The 20,202-nt window shown below is 40.3% G+C and overlaps 1 protein-coding gene across 1 annotated transcript in view; it reads right to left on the bottom strand.

The window, feature by feature from the left end:
- Positions 1-20,202, bottom strand: part of Past1 (putative achaete scute target 1) — a 25,744-nt gene extending 5,542 nt beyond the window's left edge. Inside the window, exons 1-5 of the mRNA XM_022842801.2 lie at positions 19,872-20,202; positions 11,060-11,245; positions 4,622-4,778; positions 3,483-3,721; positions 199-425 (exon numbers count right to left, since the gene is read on the bottom strand). Coding sequence (XP_022698536.1) covers positions 199-425; positions 3,483-3,721; positions 4,622-4,778; positions 11,060-11,129 — 693 coding nt within the window. The 5' untranslated portion in view covers positions 11,130-11,245; positions 19,872-20,202. The remainder of the gene's footprint in view (positions 1-198; positions 426-3,482; positions 3,722-4,621; positions 4,779-11,059; positions 11,246-19,871) is intronic.

The following is a 20,202-nucleotide window of genomic DNA, read 5'->3' as shown; positions in this document are numbered from 1 at the left end:
TTAGAATACTAATAGCCGATATGATACCTGGAATGGCTAAACTAGAAAACCACTCCTCATGTTGTTTTCACAAAGTATGAACTAAAAATGACTTCTGCTATTTGGAATGAGTCTATTGATGAGGTAGGTATCTTCTATGTTCAAATATACACAGCGTCTGTAACTAAAATAATTTCGCTTCCTTTAACGGAAACGTACACGCATCAGCTGCTGTGCATTGACCATATCGGCTTTGTTGAGTACGATCCGGATCTTGTCGTCGTGTCCTCGAAGCGCCTCAATCGATCTTCGAAATTCATCCGAAATATCAAGCTTGTGCGCGTCAAATAGTAAGATAATGCGATCGACGCGCTCGGCAAACCACTCTAACACACCAGTAAATTCGTAGCCACGATCTGTACGCTGCTTCTCGCCAGATAGAATACCTGTTCAGGGAATTGTCAGGAAAAAGCGTGCAGAAATTAGTGAAATGGCCTGAAGTTAGCGCATTAAAACGGTGTACTTTTTCGTGTCGTCTCTCATCGTGCACTTACGTACTCGTACTATTCGCGATCAGCTTCAGCTTTTTTCCGAACTAATCGAAAGAACGCACTCAGTAGCCTATTAGCGGTGTCTTTTTCGGATAATATCAAATTCACAGGGGCACATCTCAAAGAAACGACATATAATTAATGCCAACGAGTTGCCGGAGTTCTGCCAGGACAGCCTGGATTTTCGTAGAGCAAAACGACCGGCTTACGTACGAAAAATCCATGTAAAATTTTTAAAAATTCGTTGGGTTAATCTTTTCTTTCGTTATTATTATTCATTACTACAAATTCTAAACATGGGAATTCTCGACTGCGTTAAATTTCTACTCTATTTAAGACGTTTCCTTTTTGTAACAACTTATGTTTACATGTATCTCGTTCAAATTTAACACCATTAACTAACAGTCGGCTCAGGCCAGCAATCAATGGAAAGCTAATAAATTTAACTGTCGATCCAAAACGCGCCATACACCCGCATTCCCTGGTGAACCTAATTTTTTAGACAATGCCCTGACACTACCACCTATCGCAGCAGACCCTCAGTGAAACGACGATTGTCACCGCTGATATGCTGGTTAGCTTTTTGGGATCAGATTAATTTTCGGGGTTTTTTTTTTGTTTAAAAGCAACGTTTCCATGTTGACAAGATTTTACGAACGGCTCTATTTATTTATCCGTTATCTCTATAGGCCCTCAACATTACGAGCGTATTCACAGTTCAGCTCGCTCACCAAATATAGACCGAGTTGTGTCCTTGGAGCACAGCTGTTTGAAGCCAAGTTTCTAGCGGACTTCGCTGCTGTCGCATGGTTACTATCTTGTAGAAATGTCATTTTTGCTTTAATTTCGTCCTTAACTAACGTAGCTTTATATATATAGATGTATATAATAGGTGCAGCACACATCTTAGCAAAAGCCTCGCTTTCGACGGGTCAGGTAGCTTTATTTTAAATAGAAGATGTCTTGATTTTGCTCCACACCAAATGACTTCATGTTTCAGGCTGAAAATCGTATCGCTTCTTTAAAATTCAAATTTCTATTGACACGCAGAATTGACGCACCTCTGGCAATGACAAACGGTCTATGCACGCATACACTATACCACGCGTGGAAGATGACACGTTTTCACCTCTACCCATAACTGTCAAATGTAGGCGACTGAAATGATTTATCAGCATTGCCACCCTTGCTGTTCGCCCCCGCGTATTTCCTCTTCAATTCACGAAGCGTAGGCCGTTCCGATACGTATGTGTCGCAATGTCAGAACCACGCTTTATTTTGCCGACAGATACAGACAGTTTCTTAGAAGGTATTTGTACCAAGATGATAGGATGGCAGTGAACACGCTTGTCGGCTTTAAAGCCAAATTAATGGAGATCGTGCATGAACTGATTCATTTCAATTGTCTCAGTCTGACACGCGCATACGCGTCAAGTAGGCGGGGTAGCTTATCTTTTAGAAATGTCTTTTCATACCTGTGCTTCATTCCAAGCACTCGCCGCAGTCATCGCGGTGGCTGAACGGGTCGATTTTTTTTGTGCGCGCAAGATAGTCCCGTCCAAATATAAAAAATCGTCGCACAACGAAGTCAAGCTGGTCGAGGTTTTCTCAAACACCGCCATTCTGTTGGAAGGAAGTGTCTAACGAGATTATGGATGTGCGTGTTTACCCTGACAATGTCATATTGTATAAAGAGATCGAAGAGACTTTCATGAAGATTTGCTAATAGTGTAAGAGACCGCTACTAGTTTACGATCACAAGAGAAGACCTTGTTTCTCAGAGATATGTCGTGTCGTAGGGCACGCGCAATAGAATTGCGTTGAACTTACGGCGTCTCGACTTGTTTGGATTAGTCACGATACCTCACTATTATTCTTTCACCGTTAGTAACGAAACGTTCGCATTTTACGAGATGGTTCAGGTAGCATCGAAGTAACGGTACATTACTAGTAGATAGTGTTATTATGATTTAGGAATTGAAACAATATGTAATCAAATAGAAATAGATGATTGTCTGGCATTCTCGGGAGCTGTCTTATTTGAGTTTGTTATAGGATGAGCCACAAAGCTGCAATGCGAAATGCTTACATACACCAAACGCTAGAACGGTAATCATAGGCATAAAGCACATTCCCAGCTTGTAGGCTGTTGTTCAGACAAAACGACAATGTTGCTGGCACATATATATGTGTACCTGTCGAACTAAGTCTTTCATTCTTTATCTATACGACTCCATTGTTTGTGCAAAACTTACTGCAACCATAGACATTTCCATAAGCTGTATTTGTCCTATATTAATTATTCCGTCATTTTAACTAATTCAGATCTGAAGCTACGTCTATGCTTTGTGACTGGCCGTGGCTAAGCTTATGATAGCCTGAGTTGAGGTTTCGGGCATCACCTTCTCCCATCACTTCAACAAATACCACGTTCGTGATGACATTTCCCATACTATTGCAGCAACAATTAGCAGTGGAATAAATTGACCAACAACTCTGTCTGTGCTTAACCAACGATGTTTGAACGAACAACAAAATAAGAGCTGTCCTGCAGGCCATATTTGCGTTCCTTGTAGTCTACAGAATACGCAAAAATGTCGTGTGAACTATGACGAGAGATGAAAGAAGCAATTACAAAACAGAACAAGTCATATCAATAGCAGCTATTACGAGATCGATTTAATATCTTGCCCCGCTTTTATTCCAGTAAGCGGCTAAAACGTAGCTTCGATGTTGTCTGAACAAGCCTTGCAGATATGTGTTCTACAAAGCATCAAGTTAGTTTCTTTGGGAGCTTCCCTACAAACTTAAGGATAGTAAAGCGGTAAGCTAGACCTTGCGAACTAAATGATACGCTATTTTTTTCTAAATCGTTTTGGAAAACGTTGTTTGGGGCGATGTTTCAAAAATTAAGACCCATGCATAGACGCATTTACTTGCCACCCTGCTTACCTGGCGTATCCACAATGGTCAAGCTTTGAAGGACGGGCGAATTCAGTGTTGAACATTGCAGCCGATTGAGGAAAGCATTGCCAAACTTTGCCAATGGCTTAAACTGTTTTTTGGGGTCAACGACGAGAGCGTTACCGGGAATCACTCCATCGGTTTCCCCGTACATCACCGCTATGAACCTATCGGTTGTAGGTTCAGGTCCGATACGAATACCGGGAAAGTCGCGCTCCAGTAGGTATCTAGTCATGTTAGCAGAAGAGAAATCGCGATCGTTAGCACAGAAAACGATTATAACCTAAAGCTCAACAGAGAAATTGTATGTTCGTTCGAAGACCGATAAACTACTGATCGTGCATTGTACGCTATGGTCGTTGGCAGAAACTTACTATGAAAACGGTCTTGAGGAAAAAAGTAATAGCGTGTAGTGATGTGTGTTGATTTTTGGTCAAATGTTTGCCCCTTTGCTACCGATAGTAATAGAAATACACAACTTTCGCAGCAAGTCAATTATTTTAATGATAATGACAATTATGATAATAATGAAGGGCAACAGGGTGCATACATGCACATACAGAGCCCACATGCGTAGGCGGCTGTTGTTTTTAACGGACTAAGAATAAAGTTATATATAGATATAATCTGTTTGTTCTCTCAGACGTTCTTCTACTGCAAATTGTTGTGTGTGGGCTGGCCCAGGCCTTTTACGTGAGTAATAACTTAATCGCGTTACTGAAGTATTGCATATATCTGCTAGGTAACGAGGTGAGTAAAAATGCTTTGAAAAGCAGTCTAATGGACGGCGGACAGTTTCAAGGGAAATATTACTGTTGTCATTTCAAAGATAGAGCAGTAAAAAGCAGGTAGGATAGTAGATGCCATGAAGAAGGCTGAGGCAGCTTATCGTATTAATATTGCATTTAAGTAAAATTTTGACTGTATAATTGATTGTGATAGAAAAATTACTCCCTAATAGATGGCCCTACCTATATATGCACTGAAAAGAGGTTACTTTAGAGGGCGCGAATCAGCCAGGTGGCTTGCGTTGGTCCTCTGATCTTTAGCAGTGGCTGCGAGTCCGAATAAAGGCTACTTATGTATGTATACAGATACCCAATTAATACAATACTCGGTGTCCTTGCCTAATAAAGGTTGTTTTTCCGGTGGAGTACTGGCCCACCAGCAAGACCATCGGTTTGGCATCAAAATCTGGATCATCGAGCTTAGGCGAATGGAAGTCGTGGAAGTTGTAGAACGTCTCTAATGGAAGAATCGTTTCCTTGTAAATTTTTTTAAGACCTAAAATAAATGGATATAAACGAGGAGATCTTACCAAACATTCTGTGACATTCTGTAAAATGATTCAATGAAATATTGCACCGCATTGTAAGCATATTTGATATCAATATACGCTAGTCTCGTAAACCTTCACTCACAATACATTTATGCTAATCATAACACTTAAGAGGAAAGTTTACCGTCTGATACAATTTTTTCTTACAGCTGTAATTTATAGGCTGATAGCCGACAGTGAGGGATTAGTTTACCAAATATAACTTTATTAGGCCTATGTAATGAAAACTGTAGGCTTTTCGTCAGCCTTACGAATGCTACTGGCTAAAAAATGTGGTTATCAAGAGCAGTCTTTTAATAAACTTTTCATTTTTTGTAATAATAACTCCATGAATTTCCTTGGATAATACACTAATTTTTTTCTAAGCAAATTCCCCTGCCTTTGTCACTACCTTTTGTTCGGAATTTTTAGTTGTTAATCATCGAGTTAACTACGACACATGTCCCTGCCAAGAGGTGGAGTGCGAAACAAATATTTGGGTTTGTCAAGTAGCCCAACAAGGCTTTTCTCACGTCATAGAAACGCGCGCCTGGCCTGCGTGTCGGCCGGATTAACGGTTATGCCAATGGCCTGTTTTTGCATGCAATCAGCTCAAAGTGACACTAGTGACACCTAGAGGTGGTTATAATAATGATAATCCTAATGCCACGTGTGAAAATAGATTGTTCCACTTTGACTACTACAGGTACCTCTATTAATGTTAAAAAGAAAAAAAGCCTTAATGGAACAACCTGTCGTCGAGTTTAAGAAAAATGAAAAATGCTGCGAAATGAGTGGAGCACATTAACTTCAGTTGGTGAAACCAGTAGGTGAAAAGGCATATTAATCAATTGGTTTCGCTTAACTACAAGCTACTTGGGAGTTTTCTTATTTGGCTGATTAAAAAAAGGGGAATAGGAACTTCTCTTATAGATTTGCTACATCTAAAAAAACGGAGAAACCCTGTTTAGTTTAAGTTAGTATATAGATAGATGTTGGCCAGCCTACTTCCTAATAGATAGTTTAGCCTCATCAATTTTGGTGAGACTGCTCGCTTACAAGTGGGCCTTGTATAGATTTGATATAAGCATACACTTATAAACAGAAATTTTCGATACGAACACTGATGAAAAGCATAAGGAATTTGCGTTTTCAATCTTTTGTTCCCAAGCGCCTTTACAAACTAATACAGGACCTGTTAGCTTTATTAGGTCTAATGGAGAAACATGGCTGCATGTTCCAGTGACTTCGTGATATATTGAACATAGAACCGCATTCTTATTGGTGTGGCTTAATGCCCATATACGAATCCGATCCTCGACGATACTAGCTCGAGATCGTGGCGACGGGTAAACAAACAGATCCTTGTATTAGCAGATAGATGAAAGGTGTCCGAGATTTAACAAGCACTACTGCCCAGGAACGAATAGCGCAAAACAAATAAGGACTGCTTGTGATCTCATCTATCTACTGCACATTATGCATACTGTACACGGTACGCAGGTAAAACTGGACGATAGGACAATACTGCAGGTGTCTGGTCAACTTCTCCTATCATTGGTTTCAAGCCTAAGTATAGAGACGTCGTTTCATATATTAGATGTACTTTGACGAACGCTTTCATCTCAGCTCGTCGTCGCAGACGTGTCAAGCAGGACCTACAGCAATGGCCTCGGTGGTCAGTTGAACGTGGTTGTAGGACGCCTGCTTTGACTCAATGTCGCTGTAATGGTATGGCGTTATAAAGTAATATCGCTGATATGCTACGCAATGTATAGAATTACTATAAGTTGGAGTTCTGGGCTATAACAAAAATGTCCAAATAACTCAGCGCGGTGGCTTCGGCGGTCAGGTTTTTGGTTGGCAAAAACCAGGAGCTGCTGGCTCGACTCGTACAAATGAAGAAGATTATTTATTAATTGTACTCGTTCTTATATTATATATGAGTCCGACCGGACGTTGGTAATTTCAATATTGTTAATGCTGTGGGGGTACTGCGAGTAATGATAACATTAGAGAACGTATACGGTGCATAAAATGGGGCTCTGATTACTATATCATGAACAAGAGTTCGTGTAGAACGGTGTGCGCGACTCATCGTTCGATTCGGACCGATTGTACACCATAAAAAAATGAATTAAATCTGTGCCTTAGATTTCCTTAACTGATAGAATTAATTACCTTTGTCATACTCAGGCAAAATAGTGTGCACAACGGGCGAGCTGCCTATCGTGCGTAAACGGTGATTTGTATGAATAAAAATATAAGAAGGGGATCCCACATTCAGCCTATACGGTCAATGGAATTAACGGAATGCTATTGTTTTCCATTTTTTTTTTTAAGAACAAGTCCCGTATCGTAAACTTTAGACCGACACAGCTCACCTGTTACGTTGAAATAATCCATGGTTTTTTAATTAAATTTTTAATCGACTTGTGGAGTTTCAACAATCGTTACTATTAAAGAGGCTGCATAAATTATCTACTAATGAATTAATTCAACTGATATAAGTTTTGTTCAAAACCTATGTCCGGATATTTACGAACCGAGTAATAGATTCAGTCAAAGCTTGCTGAAATTCATCGGTCGGATTTCGTACCACATAGCTTGCGGTGTTTTGGAGAGTAAGGAAAAAAGCAAAAAAAAAAAAATTTTAGAATATGTTGGAAAGGCAAGAAGCCACAAAATTGATGAATTATTGAACATTTACATACACATATAGAGTATCAGTTCAAAGGCATTTCTGGAATCTCGTTTTTTTTATCGTCACTTTTTGCAAACACTCCGAAGAGCCCGGTCACGTTTTCTGTTCGTGGTGACACTGTTACGCGGAACTTGCAAGGGTTTTCGATTTGGAAAAGGTGTAGCTTCGAGGACGTCGTTATGATTTTTAGAAACGTTCGATGTTCCTTCTTCAGTCCCCAGGGGGTGAAAATGCGCCATCGCTTGTGATAGAGTGAGTGTCGATGACTTATAAAATCTTACAAAAATACACTATAAAACAACATATTCTTGTTATTAACTATTAGTTTTTTTCGTAGTATTAAATCAGCTAAAAGAACTAGAGCGTTTAAAAGTATGGTAAAAACAAGTGGTTGTGAACATGTGGTGTTGTATGAGCTAATTTTTCGCATCCTGTGTTCGCAGCTATATAAGTCCAATAATGAAGAGGATAGCACGGGTATTTCGAGAACAATAGGAGAGTAAGTCTATTGATTTATCTCGCGTTTATAGTCGATTATTACTTCTTTCTATGAACTAATGATGAATCACGAGCGATGACGCACGAAGAACAAGTATGCCCCTGCTGACATATTTCGCAAAACCCAATCTCTCCTGCTGCCTACATAACAATTTAGAATATTCTTTAGCTCGCCGCCTATAGCTTTAGAATGGGACTATGGCGGTAGATGTGTTAGGGTTGAGCCTCCTTATTAGGGTTAGGCTCCTTTATTGGGATCGATTCGTAATTTTTGCGAACGAAAATTAAATGTTCTATTAGCTCGCAAAATTTCCAACAAGCCTTTGTGCTCACATAAAAGACGGTCTAGAATCGATCTAGTGCATGCACTCAATTGTAGAATAGCTTAATTTTCATGAGAGAATTTTCTTCAAACGAGAATTACAGTACCGTTACTATTACTAAGAGGAACTGAAAACTAAGTACTTACTGCCATCTTATTAACAAAGGGCCGTTGTTTACAAGTCGTTACGATAAACTAGACTTTAAGATATCATGACATGCGGAAAACAAATGTCTAGTTTTTGATGGTTACCCATAACCTGGCCATCACTGGCACACTAATGATGTACGTACAATTCAAAATATCTTCTACTTATTAAAACATGGTAAATAGCGTTATATCTCAATGTTATATTATCGCATTTATATCCAGAACGCGCACGGTTATTCCCGTTCGATCAAAACGATTTTTTTTTTACATTTCTATAAATATCCCTTATGGCACCTATGAATAATCTAATATAATGTACCATATCATTTAAAATCGAGATCGAACGATTCCAGTAGTCTACTTCATCGATTTTCCTCCGAATTTTATTAGATATTCATAAACAAATCGAAATTTAAATAAGTAGAGTCATTGTTGTAGTACCAGATGGTTGCCTAGCAGTGAGAAAATAAAATAATTTCCATCAGCATAAAATCTTCAAAAACGAAAACACCTGCACTATAAGCAATCGGATATGTCCCTGTTCGCTGATGGCGAACAGATGGTACTGTGGTTTTGTCCTTCCTAAATATTTACACTTTTTTAGCTGTTTCTTTCACTAGCCTCGAAGATAGTGCCGCCGTTTGCCACTAGTTCAACTGTTGTATCGCTTTCATTGTTCCTCAGCAATAGCGGCATGGCGACCAAAAGCTAACATTTACTTAACGGCAAGCTAGCAACGACCACAATAGAGAGTGGTCAAGGAAAGGCGTCATTATAAGCAAGTTACATCAAAAGATGCACGATCATCTTCACTTGTCGCCGCTAGGAGCCATTTTAGATATGTGTATACTGTTTTTATCCACCGAATCAAGCTGCAGAAAAGCGCAACTTCTTTGAATGGTCGTCTATTGTAGTCGGCTCTTTAGCTTCAAAATGTCAAAAAGCTAGATCACACCATTTTTTATTCTGACGCGTTCAGATTTTGCCTTCGAGGAAGTTTGTGGATCGGAAGATTTTTTCGTCGGTCAGGTTTGCTCTGTTTTCCTATTACGACATATTTTTTTTGGCTATGACTAATTAGAGCTGGTCATGAACATGAAGTCACTAAGTAATTACTGCTGTCGGAGTAATCCTCTCTGATCATCCCGACACTATGCATAAAACATTTACAGCGGCAATTTTTCCACCTTATGGAGCGTGAGTATGCAAGGCATGAAGAACATATCCTACAACAACGAGGAGACCACTGCCTCAGGTCGAAGCGATCACGCACACCAATCGTTTTCACGTGCTGAAGTCCTCGTTGAGCTACTTGTGAAAAAAAAATCTATCTAGCGATTGATTGTTGTATATATATATATATATATATATATATATATATATATATACAACATCAAAATCTATCGCTTTTCTGGAAAATTTTCGTAATATTTATGAGGGCTTTGGACGACTGGGTTTTCAAGTGCTAAAATGACTAAACGCTTTCAAAGATGCTTATTCAAATTCTGTTTAAATAACATTATGAAGCTATAGAAGCGCTGAGAACATTACCATTTTTCAAATGTATCATATTTTGCAATAAAATGACTTCCAAATGTGTGCCAATTAATTATCAAGATGAAAGACTTCCAGTTTCGTCCTAATCGCAAAGAACTGATAATTTACTTTTTGGTATACTGTCATAATTAACTATAACTAACAGTGTCCTCTCTTATGTTTTCGATAGATACGATTGAATTAAATGAATAAACAAATAAAAGTTAGATTGATATTTCGTTTCCTCTGTTCCACAAAACAACACCTTTCTTTTTCATAAATCGATATCTATTGTATGAAGATAGTGCATAAATATATATTATGCGATGCTGTTTTTGTTGTACATGTCCAATACACTAAAATACTAAGAAAGTTAAGGTGTTTTTGAAATGATACTGATTGTACGGTATTCAGCAGTCAGGGATGATTATTATCATCCTTTTACTTTTTTATAGTTACTTGTTTGAGTGAGCGATTGCATTTACTTGACTAACATGAACTAACTTAATTTGGCACTTATTCAATTTAAATAGGGAACTGTTGCAATAATAATAATAATAAACTAAAACGATGTGCTCTCGATTAACAGTATGTTCGCTCGGTGCTTGGGTTTGCTCATATCAAAAATATATATCTATATATATATACATGTATACACCGTGTATAGGGATCCGTAATATGTAGAGGACCCAGAAGACTGAATTGGTCTGCCTTCTTCTTTCTTTCATTGTCTCGTAAAGGGTTAAGCGCCTTTTGACTCTCCTCAAAGGTCTATAAGTCCAGTATAACTTAGCATCATCACCATCATCACGCTGTTTTTCTGACGGCATGTAGCGTCTCCATATTCCGTCTCGCGTATCACATGCGCCTGTATGCCAATAAAAGTCATCATTCTCGACGCGAAGTCGATTGAAAGCTCAGTTTTAACATTTCTTACCTTAGTTTTAGTGTGTGTTTCAGGAACTAACAGAATGAAGGCAACAACGGCATCAACGAGAGCAACTGTTTTCGCGGATTTTTCGTCAGTAGGTACTCACCCTCAACAACGGAAATGTACGTGTCGGCGTTCTTGTTGCGACTTTCGTCTTTTAAAATCCAGGAGAACATCCTTCCGCCGATTTATACGTGGAAATGGTGTGGTTTTTTCCGTCTTCCAAAGCGGCGCTCCGCTCGGCGCTTGGCTCCTGAGGTATGCACTAGTTGCCACTGCCAAGATATCGCCTCTGCAAAAATATAATAATAGAAGGGGAAGGCAAATGAAAATCCCGTTTAACAAAACTTCATGTTACCATGTTGACCTTGGGTAAAATATTAGATTGATTGACTGATTAGTGGCGCACGCGACGTAATAGAATCCAGTGAAAACATACGAGTGTATATATATATATATATATATATGTATATGAATTTTCGGAGGATTCTGCAGAAGCCACGTACAAGTATCGGATCTTGTAGGACGTGCAGAGAAAGCTCTTGAAACTACATGTGTTGAGCTGCACACGAGCTGATACGGTATCTTTTGAATTTTTTTCTATCACTTTTTTTTACAAATTTCGAAAAAAATTCGTGTGAAGTTGATTGCTTGCTCTGGAAGTTTAAGCTAAGTTGATTTGCGAGTGAACGTGTTATTACAGACACCTACTGGATTTTCGATCCTCTCAAGGATCTTTACGAACAGAAAACATACATTAAATAGCATACTTTAGTATGTGCATCTGTAATAACTAGCACTTCTCTAGTCGGGCGGAACATTCGAACTAGAGAAGTGCAAGTGTCCCTCTAACAGATCATATTTTTTAACCGTAGTACTTAGCCTAATATTACAGTTTTTTATTGGTGAGTGATAGAATCAATGGCGTATCAAATGGGACGTCTTGGTTCAAGTGTTTCAAAATGTTGTTGCGTCCTGAGGTGTGCTTCAGACCAATGCGACGTACTGCGTTGTTGTACTGCTGGCTAAAGTAACTTTAGTACTGCGAAGAGTTCCAGAAATAAATAAACTCTCGAAAAGCGTGTATTGGCAATTTAGCAATGATAAGAACGATAAAGTCACGGCGTCGCGAGTCATAAACCATAAGATGGACACCCATACAAAATTCATTTTGAATCATCTGACCTTAGAGCTAACTTCGTATCACGTAATTTTTCGCCTCCTGTGGGCAGCTAAAGGAGCCTATTTCAATTGAATGTCATTCATTCACCGCCGTACACAAGATGCCCGTTGGACCTGAACAAGTGTCCGGCAACGATATTCGAACGACAAGAATCAAACATCAAGGATTTGAGCGTTCGATTAGGTGCATTACCACTGCTTAGCGTTCGGTGTAGTAACGAACGCGCGTTTGTTGTGATCAGGAATTACGCCAGATTGCTAGTACAGGCTTCAGTTTCGAAATGTTGTTGGTCGACAGCGTTACGGTGCCACGTAAGACGGAATCAACTTTAACTGACGTTTGAAGCTTGATAAATCGTAAATGGAGATGTGTGAACTTCTCGTCGATCGACTCGAAAAGCACTAACTGTTCATCGATTACTATTGTTTAGTGTTTAACTTAGCGCATCACTGTTATATATCTGGCAGTGTCGCGACAAGTTTCGAAAGACAACTTCATCTGATTAGTCCAGATGCATTTTCGTTCGCCTTTGAAACGTTCATATTGCTAATATTGTTATCGATGCGTGCCACTACATCGCGTCCAACAGCATCCCTATCAGGCCATGGCCGTGAGCAATAAACGCCACTGCAGTTCGTACTGCCTACCGGTCTAAGTTTTTCCATGTTCAAAATAGATACAGGATGAAAACGCTATTTTTTTCTCATCGTCACTCAGCCGCCTGGCACACTCCTTTGTACGTATTAGAAATGCGTCTACTATCTCAGTTTCTTCTACTTCTAACTGGCTGTATTGTCATTTGCTGTTTCTCGCTGCGGCATCGGTCGTCCGTGATCTATAATCTGTCGCGGCGCAAGGCCAAATAATACGTTATCTATCCTAACGCTCGGTCTATACACGCTCTAACGACGGCGACGCTGTACCAATAAAGGCAGAGACGCCCGCTGCAGTTACTGCGGGGCCGCTTTTTCGTGCGGAGTCAACCACGCAACTGTACACTACCGCCACCGCTAGCAGCACTGGTGCTAACATCAGGAAAAGTCATGGGCCGCACAGTTATTGGCTTTTACCGCACGGATACTGCTATATTTGAAGTTATGGTACTATACCGGCAATATCTTATCATTATTAATTATATGACACAATATATGGCTTGGAAGCACACGGCGCCATCTAGCAACAAGCACGCATACTTCGGAAGCTAACATAAACCGATTGCAGTACAGGTTAGGATGGTATGATCGCTGAACAAGCAGAGTTTCCCTCTAAACAACAAAAAACATCCAAAAGACCACGCTTCCTTTGCTCTCTAGCGATATGCAATAGGATTCTGTATTGGACGTGTCTCGTTCGCCGCCGCCGTCGCCTTTCGAGTGCATCTTTGTGGTCATGAATGGGCCAGGCAAGTGTGAGGCACACACACGCAGACATGACGTGGCGTGCCATCTTTTCGTTACTTTGCCACTAGTCACGTCGCACGGTTCTAGAGGCAGCTCACTGCCTTCTGATAGCACCCAATAGAATAGTACCAACCGAACTGACGCTTGTGTACCATGACAACCACTAAAGCGGCGGCGCCATTAATGCAGTCTAACGGTAGTGCCACACAACAACCACGAGGATATCGCGGTGTTGAGCAGAACCAAAAAAGGGGGGAAAGAAAGATAACAAGAACGAACGGTTTGGCCCGTAACGTTGGAATTACGGCCGCTATGGACACGCCAAAGACCAATCAACACCGTTGCGAAAGGTCGTCGTTGATGCACAGACGACCGCGATAGCTTTGAACTCGCACAGGACCGAGGACATAAAGAGGCAAGAGCAGGAAGAATACTCCCAGATGAGATAATACTACACTTCCACCTAATACTCCCAGTCGCAGCTCGCACAGGTCCCAATAGGTGACATGTAGGCGAGAAGAAGGATCGAACGCTCGTGGAGCATTTCGGAGAGCCTATAGTAAACACCAAGAAAGGCGAGGACGCAACGCAGATCTTTCGTGCACTAGCGAAAAAGAAGCTGCTTCCTCCGGCGGAACTTTTCAACAGACGCGTAAGGCTTAATAGGGAGGGCGTAATATATCAATGGGAATTGTTAAGGTAGCGATATAGAACTTTATTCTGGGCTGGTTGACGTATACACATTTTTGACGACTGATGACTCAACAAGCACTTTTGATCCACCACTTCCTCCCCGACCTCATGTAAACGATTACAGTAGTAATAGTAGCAGCAGCGAATCCGACTGTCGATACAAACAGTGTCGTTGCAGTAACAAAACTCTGCTACAACGGTTAGATTTATTTTCAAACGAACAGAAAATCGGAGCCCGTACAAGAGCAACAGCTGCGACGGTATTTGAATGAGTATAAAATGCCGGGACCAGCACAATGGACCATATGGAGATGATCCATGACGGTCAATAACAGACCAACCCAGTGCCCTGACTAGCTCATGGCCACTCATGGCTACGTGGGTAGTTCGATTCGATCGACAACGACGATAACCAAATTAAAAAAAAGTAACAGAAGTAAAGGCTTTAACCCAACAAATCGGTTGAATTTATTTAGTTAGGACGGTCGCTAATTTGCGGCAACAAATGAATCTCAAACTTGTAGATTACACGTGTAACGCATTAGTATAACAAGAAGGTACCTTGTGAGAAAAAGAGATACATTTATTATATATATATATGTACATGAGGTATTTCGAAATGACTGATTCGTGTGAGAAAAACGCAAGGATCTGATGTTTTTAAAAAATTTTTTCATGCCGGAATTACTTTTGTTAAGGATTGTTTGGGTTTCAACGTAACAGTGCGATTGATAACCGCTACCCACTCTCTGTTTATTGTGGACCTTTATTTTTTTAAACAGATGTAGCGTATATAATAAACGGTGTAGATACTTTGTGTAAATATCATTGGCGTTTCAATTCCGGCGTCCTAGCAATAACAGTTGCTCAAGCATTCGAACGAGTCCCCACGAAAAGCTAATCGGAAAATTTGTTGCGACAGATTTGCGCACACAGAGATACGCTGAAATGAGAGTGTTGAACGGCAATTGTTGTGCTGAATGGCTTATGGCGTATATATTCAAAAGCAGATACACTCGTAATAGTAATAGTCATGATAAGATTAATAAATTTCGGAAGTTATCTATCGTTGTTATGAAAACGATAATTTCGAAATTAGAAATCGACTATATATATATATATATATATAGTCGACAAGATACACATACAATAATATAAAGTCTGTGACCTTCTAAGTGTCGAAAACACCATTGGGTCAGAGAAGCCTATATTGACTTTTATGGGCTGTCGAATCTGACTGTAACTATCTGTTAAGGCTGTCTTAAGGCAACCCAAACGTGTACGGTCTTTGTGATTTCGTGTTAAAATCGATACGCTTCGGAATAATGTTCGCCTGTGTGCTAACATACCGCCAAAGGTAACATAGAATCTTGTGTATCTGTAATCTTCCTTTTCCTTTTACCTTGGCATTAAATGTGTTAGGCCGCTAATAACCCCCATCAAGCACACCTGCCACATTATTTTCAAAAACATCCTTGAATATAAAGTGCCCTCAAAATCTAAGGTCAAAAAAGCATTTTCTTTACGCAGATAACAATATATAGTCATATAAATATAAAGCTTCCAAGCTGAAGGCCATCCGCAGAAGGACATCACTGAGCCTTCGCAATGGTACCGACGGCAACGTACGACATTGGTCTTCCTATTTAGCACCTACTGCATTCAGAAAGAGGTGATGCTGCTCGGTAATGCACCCAGACCTCCATTAATACATCAAGAGCGGTTGCTAGTGCAACTGTTACGCTGCTGTACTTCAAGTGTTTTTTAGTTATCATTTACGTAACAAAGGGTAAAAGGTCTGTCTATACATCACCCGAGAGACACCCCGCGATGGCAAATGAGATAGATAGGTTCTTAAGGATTAAGAAAATGCCCAAAAAGACTGGGATCTTAATCTATCTTTTAACTACCAAAAGGCTACTGCCTCCTGACTTCGATAAGACGCGTTTCGTTGATAAGTCGGCATCTCCATGAATAGTCCCGCATTAAAAGAAACGTCCGGTGACTCCTATGGTGCACGTATCTAGCGCTGATCTTTCACCAATTAAAGCACATAAGAATAAAAGGCAGTAGTCGTTTTTTAGGTCTTTTATAGAATCGTTGATGTGGTCCGCTCAAGATGGCCTCATACACTCAAGATTAACGTACGTGAGTAGCCATTGCTTGCAAACCCACCTTAGAGAGAGGTTCCATAACCATGGCATAGCTTTGCTAATAATAGAACGTACTAAAAGGTAACTTGATAAAACAGTTTCAATTCTGCTCACACTTGCTCTAAGTTAGCTCGTGAGAGAACGGGTCGTGTAGATATTACTAGCCTCAAAACGTTCAACTGTTGTAAATTTCAAGTTCCTGTAAGGCGCGGATTAAAAAAAAACGTGTATACGTTTTTACGTGTGTCCTGCCTTGAGTATGCCGAGTCTTTACTTAATCTGCGAATTCCTGCAGTACACAGATATTACTAAAACGTACTCTGATTCCCTAAATGTATTAGCTTAACGATTGCGGTTTTTATGAAAGCTCACGTTTTCTAGGTGAACTTAGGCATAATAGTACATCGATACTTGTAACAATTTAGCATACATTTAAGAATTCATGCAATTGAAGTCTTGCTTGAATATATCGTGTTTTATGTTTTCCGACTGATTAAGTACTTCTGGGGTAGCCAATGGTTAAATTAATGGCAAACCTGAAGAAGACTTCTATGCTTCTACAACGAGCAGATTCCAGATTCACTGAGTAAAACGTTGCGCAAGGTAGAGGCAGTGAGTTTTAAATAAGACAGAGAATCATAAAATTAATCGGAAAATTTTATTCTTCTGCGAAAATAACAATCTACATTATATAAAACATGCATTACTTGACTGGTCAGATCTCTGCTTATCAACAAGCTATGCATCGATTACAACTGGACCAGCTGCTGACTAATTGAAAAAGTCTGGACTTAGCGGAAAAAATTTAGCGCCATTACCGTTATGTTTGAGCTATTTTTATTTCGATTTAAGATGCAAAACTTGAACAATTTCAAGTAGAGCACCCATTCAAAGACTCCTTCGTCGGCAGGTGAACTGACTACAAGTAGAGCGTTCACACGCCTCAAAACGAAATTCCGCATAGCTAGATCTTAGATTTAGTCAAACGTTTTTAACTTGCGACCATCAAAAGAAGCTGACGTATTTTTGTTGCTCTGAGGTTTCTATCGGTATTCACGTGAAGCGTTTCATGTTGTGTAAACACAACGATCATGGCCTTGAGATACGGTCAATCCAGAGATGACAAGCAACCCGCAATTGAATGCTGGGTCTCAGCAGCACACCTATTGAGACATAGGCTGCACGTAACTAGAATAGAGGCAGGAAACTAGGACAATTTTAAAGTACCAATGAGTACCAGGTATCTCTACAATCGCATACGTCATAAACACATTGCATTACTTATATTTAACTATCAGTTGTACTATCAACAAAATCAGGGTAATTGTAAGGGTTATCATAACTAAATACTACTTATTTCCTACAAGTATAATGATTACAGCTGGTACGGACACGAGTTTGGCGAAACAGTCATCAATTGCTTTTGCCCACTTCCTACCACTTTCTCACGAGTATCGACTAGTGATCTCAGCCAGAGGCATTTCCCATGATTTGCCTTTAGCGCCGATCGCTCGGTGTGATTTGTACTCATGCAGAAAACGATTTCAATTCATGAAATCACTGAATGAACGTTTTCATTGTCGTTGAAAACTTATCGTCTTTCAGGTGACATTAATTATGATACCATCAGTTCTTGATATTCGAGACAGCATTTAACCCTTCGGAATTATTTTCGCTCAGTACGGCATATCTGCTACCTTTTGTTGGGGCAACATCGACGGCGGCTCCATGGACCGTCTTAAAACTACTATGGATGATCGACACCGTCACACGTCAAATACCTCTCCATAACTTATCAATATGATGAACTGATCTCATTAATTTGAAATCATAAGATGTGACTATAATCTTCATCGTTTTTGCTGTGAAAACCGTCGCATATAAGTGCATTTCCAGTAACTATTAGTAGTAGCCCACCTAGCAGTTATTAATAACAATGACGTTCATTGCTACTCATCAACGTAATACTATTTCCTCTTTACTGGGCTGGAGCAGTATCTCCACGTATTTATTTTTAGTGTTATCCTGCGCTTTGGGCCAGATTGGCAGAAAACCCAGTTCAGATTGCTGCTGCTGCTACTGACACCGAAGTTGACTGCCGTTTCATCATCTTCTGCAAAAGTCATCGTCTTTCCTTTGACTTCATTTCAAGGGGTTCTGTGACACCCTTCTAACGGTATCCCGCAACGAACGACCTTATGGCTTTATAGTTCTGTCTCTCTAGCCCGTGAACAAGCCGGGCATTCAGCTAGAATCCTGTCTCGTTGGTGTCAAGCGAATTCCAGTATCACTGATGCCTTCTAGAGCGCACAGAAATTTTCTGCTTTATCGGCTGTTAACGGCATTTTAACGGCATAACAGATGCTGACGGCTGTGCTTGACACCAATAATAACAACAGTCATAGACCAAGCCAGCCAAGCCACGAGCTATGGCTCAACTAGCAAGCTCACTCACAATATATTACAGAGAACATCGCCAAAAAAACATCTGCCGGACGTAGCTGCCAGCGCCGTTGCAATTGAATAGGATCGGCCCATGGTGCGGCACATGTCGACATCTTTCATGCTGACCCATATCGAACCTTTCCTAACCGACCAAAAACCTGTATTCTGTATTAATACAATTTAGCCGATCCGCACCTTTGGCTAAGCAGATTGCACACGCGATTGATTGATTGATGCAGCCAGATTCTAAAGATCAGCACAAAGAAAGAAAAATTCGCAAATTACATTGGCGGCAATAACCTACAGAGGTGAACATTTAATGTGAAAATCTTTAAATATTAAAAAAAAGTATCCAATACGAATAAATACTAAGTGAATAATTTGCCGAATTTAATTGAAGATGTGGAAGAGTTCTTATTTTGTTATAGCTTTACCCTACTAATTCGACTCTTAGATGCTGCAGTGATCGCACGAAGTGTCAACGAAATTCAGAATCAATGAACACCATTAAGCGAAGCATCAGAGGATTTGCATTTTGCAAAGGTTAAATGCTAAGAATCCGCTTTCCAGCTAGCGCAAATCAGCATGCTTTTAAAATGTTTTGGTTAGTCTCATGGCTATAATCCAGCATCCATAACAGAGCAGCTTCGAAAATGTCTTCATGGCATCACATTCTTAGCGGCTCCGTTCTCCATTGATTTCTGCTTACTGTGATGAAACACACGTTCAATATTACCGCCATTTATACTCTGTCCTGTCTTCTTCCCAAGGCGCGGAATTAGCGCTAACCAGCTGTTTCAACTCGGGGACTAAAAACGGCAGCTAAAATGTCGGAGCTAAACGCCAAACAGCCAACACCTGCTACTGGAGTGCCAGCTACACCGCAAATCGTGGTGAGTGTCACCGAAAAGAACTTGTCCATATGGGTGGAATCTACGGTGTATTCGGTCGACCGGTAGGACGGGGTGGCAAAACTGGAACTTATTCGCGCCTCAACTTCAGTAGCTTTTTCTCGTCGTTTAGTTGCTGGTAGCTAACACTTACATGTATGGTGACGGTGATGATGATGATGACGACGACAAAGATTAACGAACACAGCGAAAATCTATGCAACTTCTAGTTCACGGTAGTCCGGAGTGACAGGAAGAACGCACTCAATTTGCTGACAGAGATTACTAGGAAATTGGGGGATTCGAGTGATTTTGTTGGCGATGAGCAGTGACACTAGGCACTCACTGTGTTCAAAGAACGGTTGAGAGCGAAAAGGACTTTATACGAACGAGGTGGATTCAAAAAGAAATAACGTCGAGCGGGCACAAAGTTTCCTCTCTCAACAACGGCAGGATCGGTTCTGTTCACCCAGCTGTACAACGAC

The sequence above is a fragment of the Varroa jacobsoni genome, unplaced genomic scaffold (assembly GCF_002532875.2).
Source record: "Varroa jacobsoni isolate VJ856 unplaced genomic scaffold, vjacob_1.0 scaffold_1019, whole genome shotgun sequence".
Taxonomy (NCBI): domain Eukaryota; kingdom Metazoa; phylum Arthropoda; class Arachnida; order Mesostigmata; family Varroidae; genus Varroa; species Varroa jacobsoni.
Note: the sequence above shows the minus strand (reverse complement) of the source record. Positions and strands in the feature narration are given on the sequence as shown.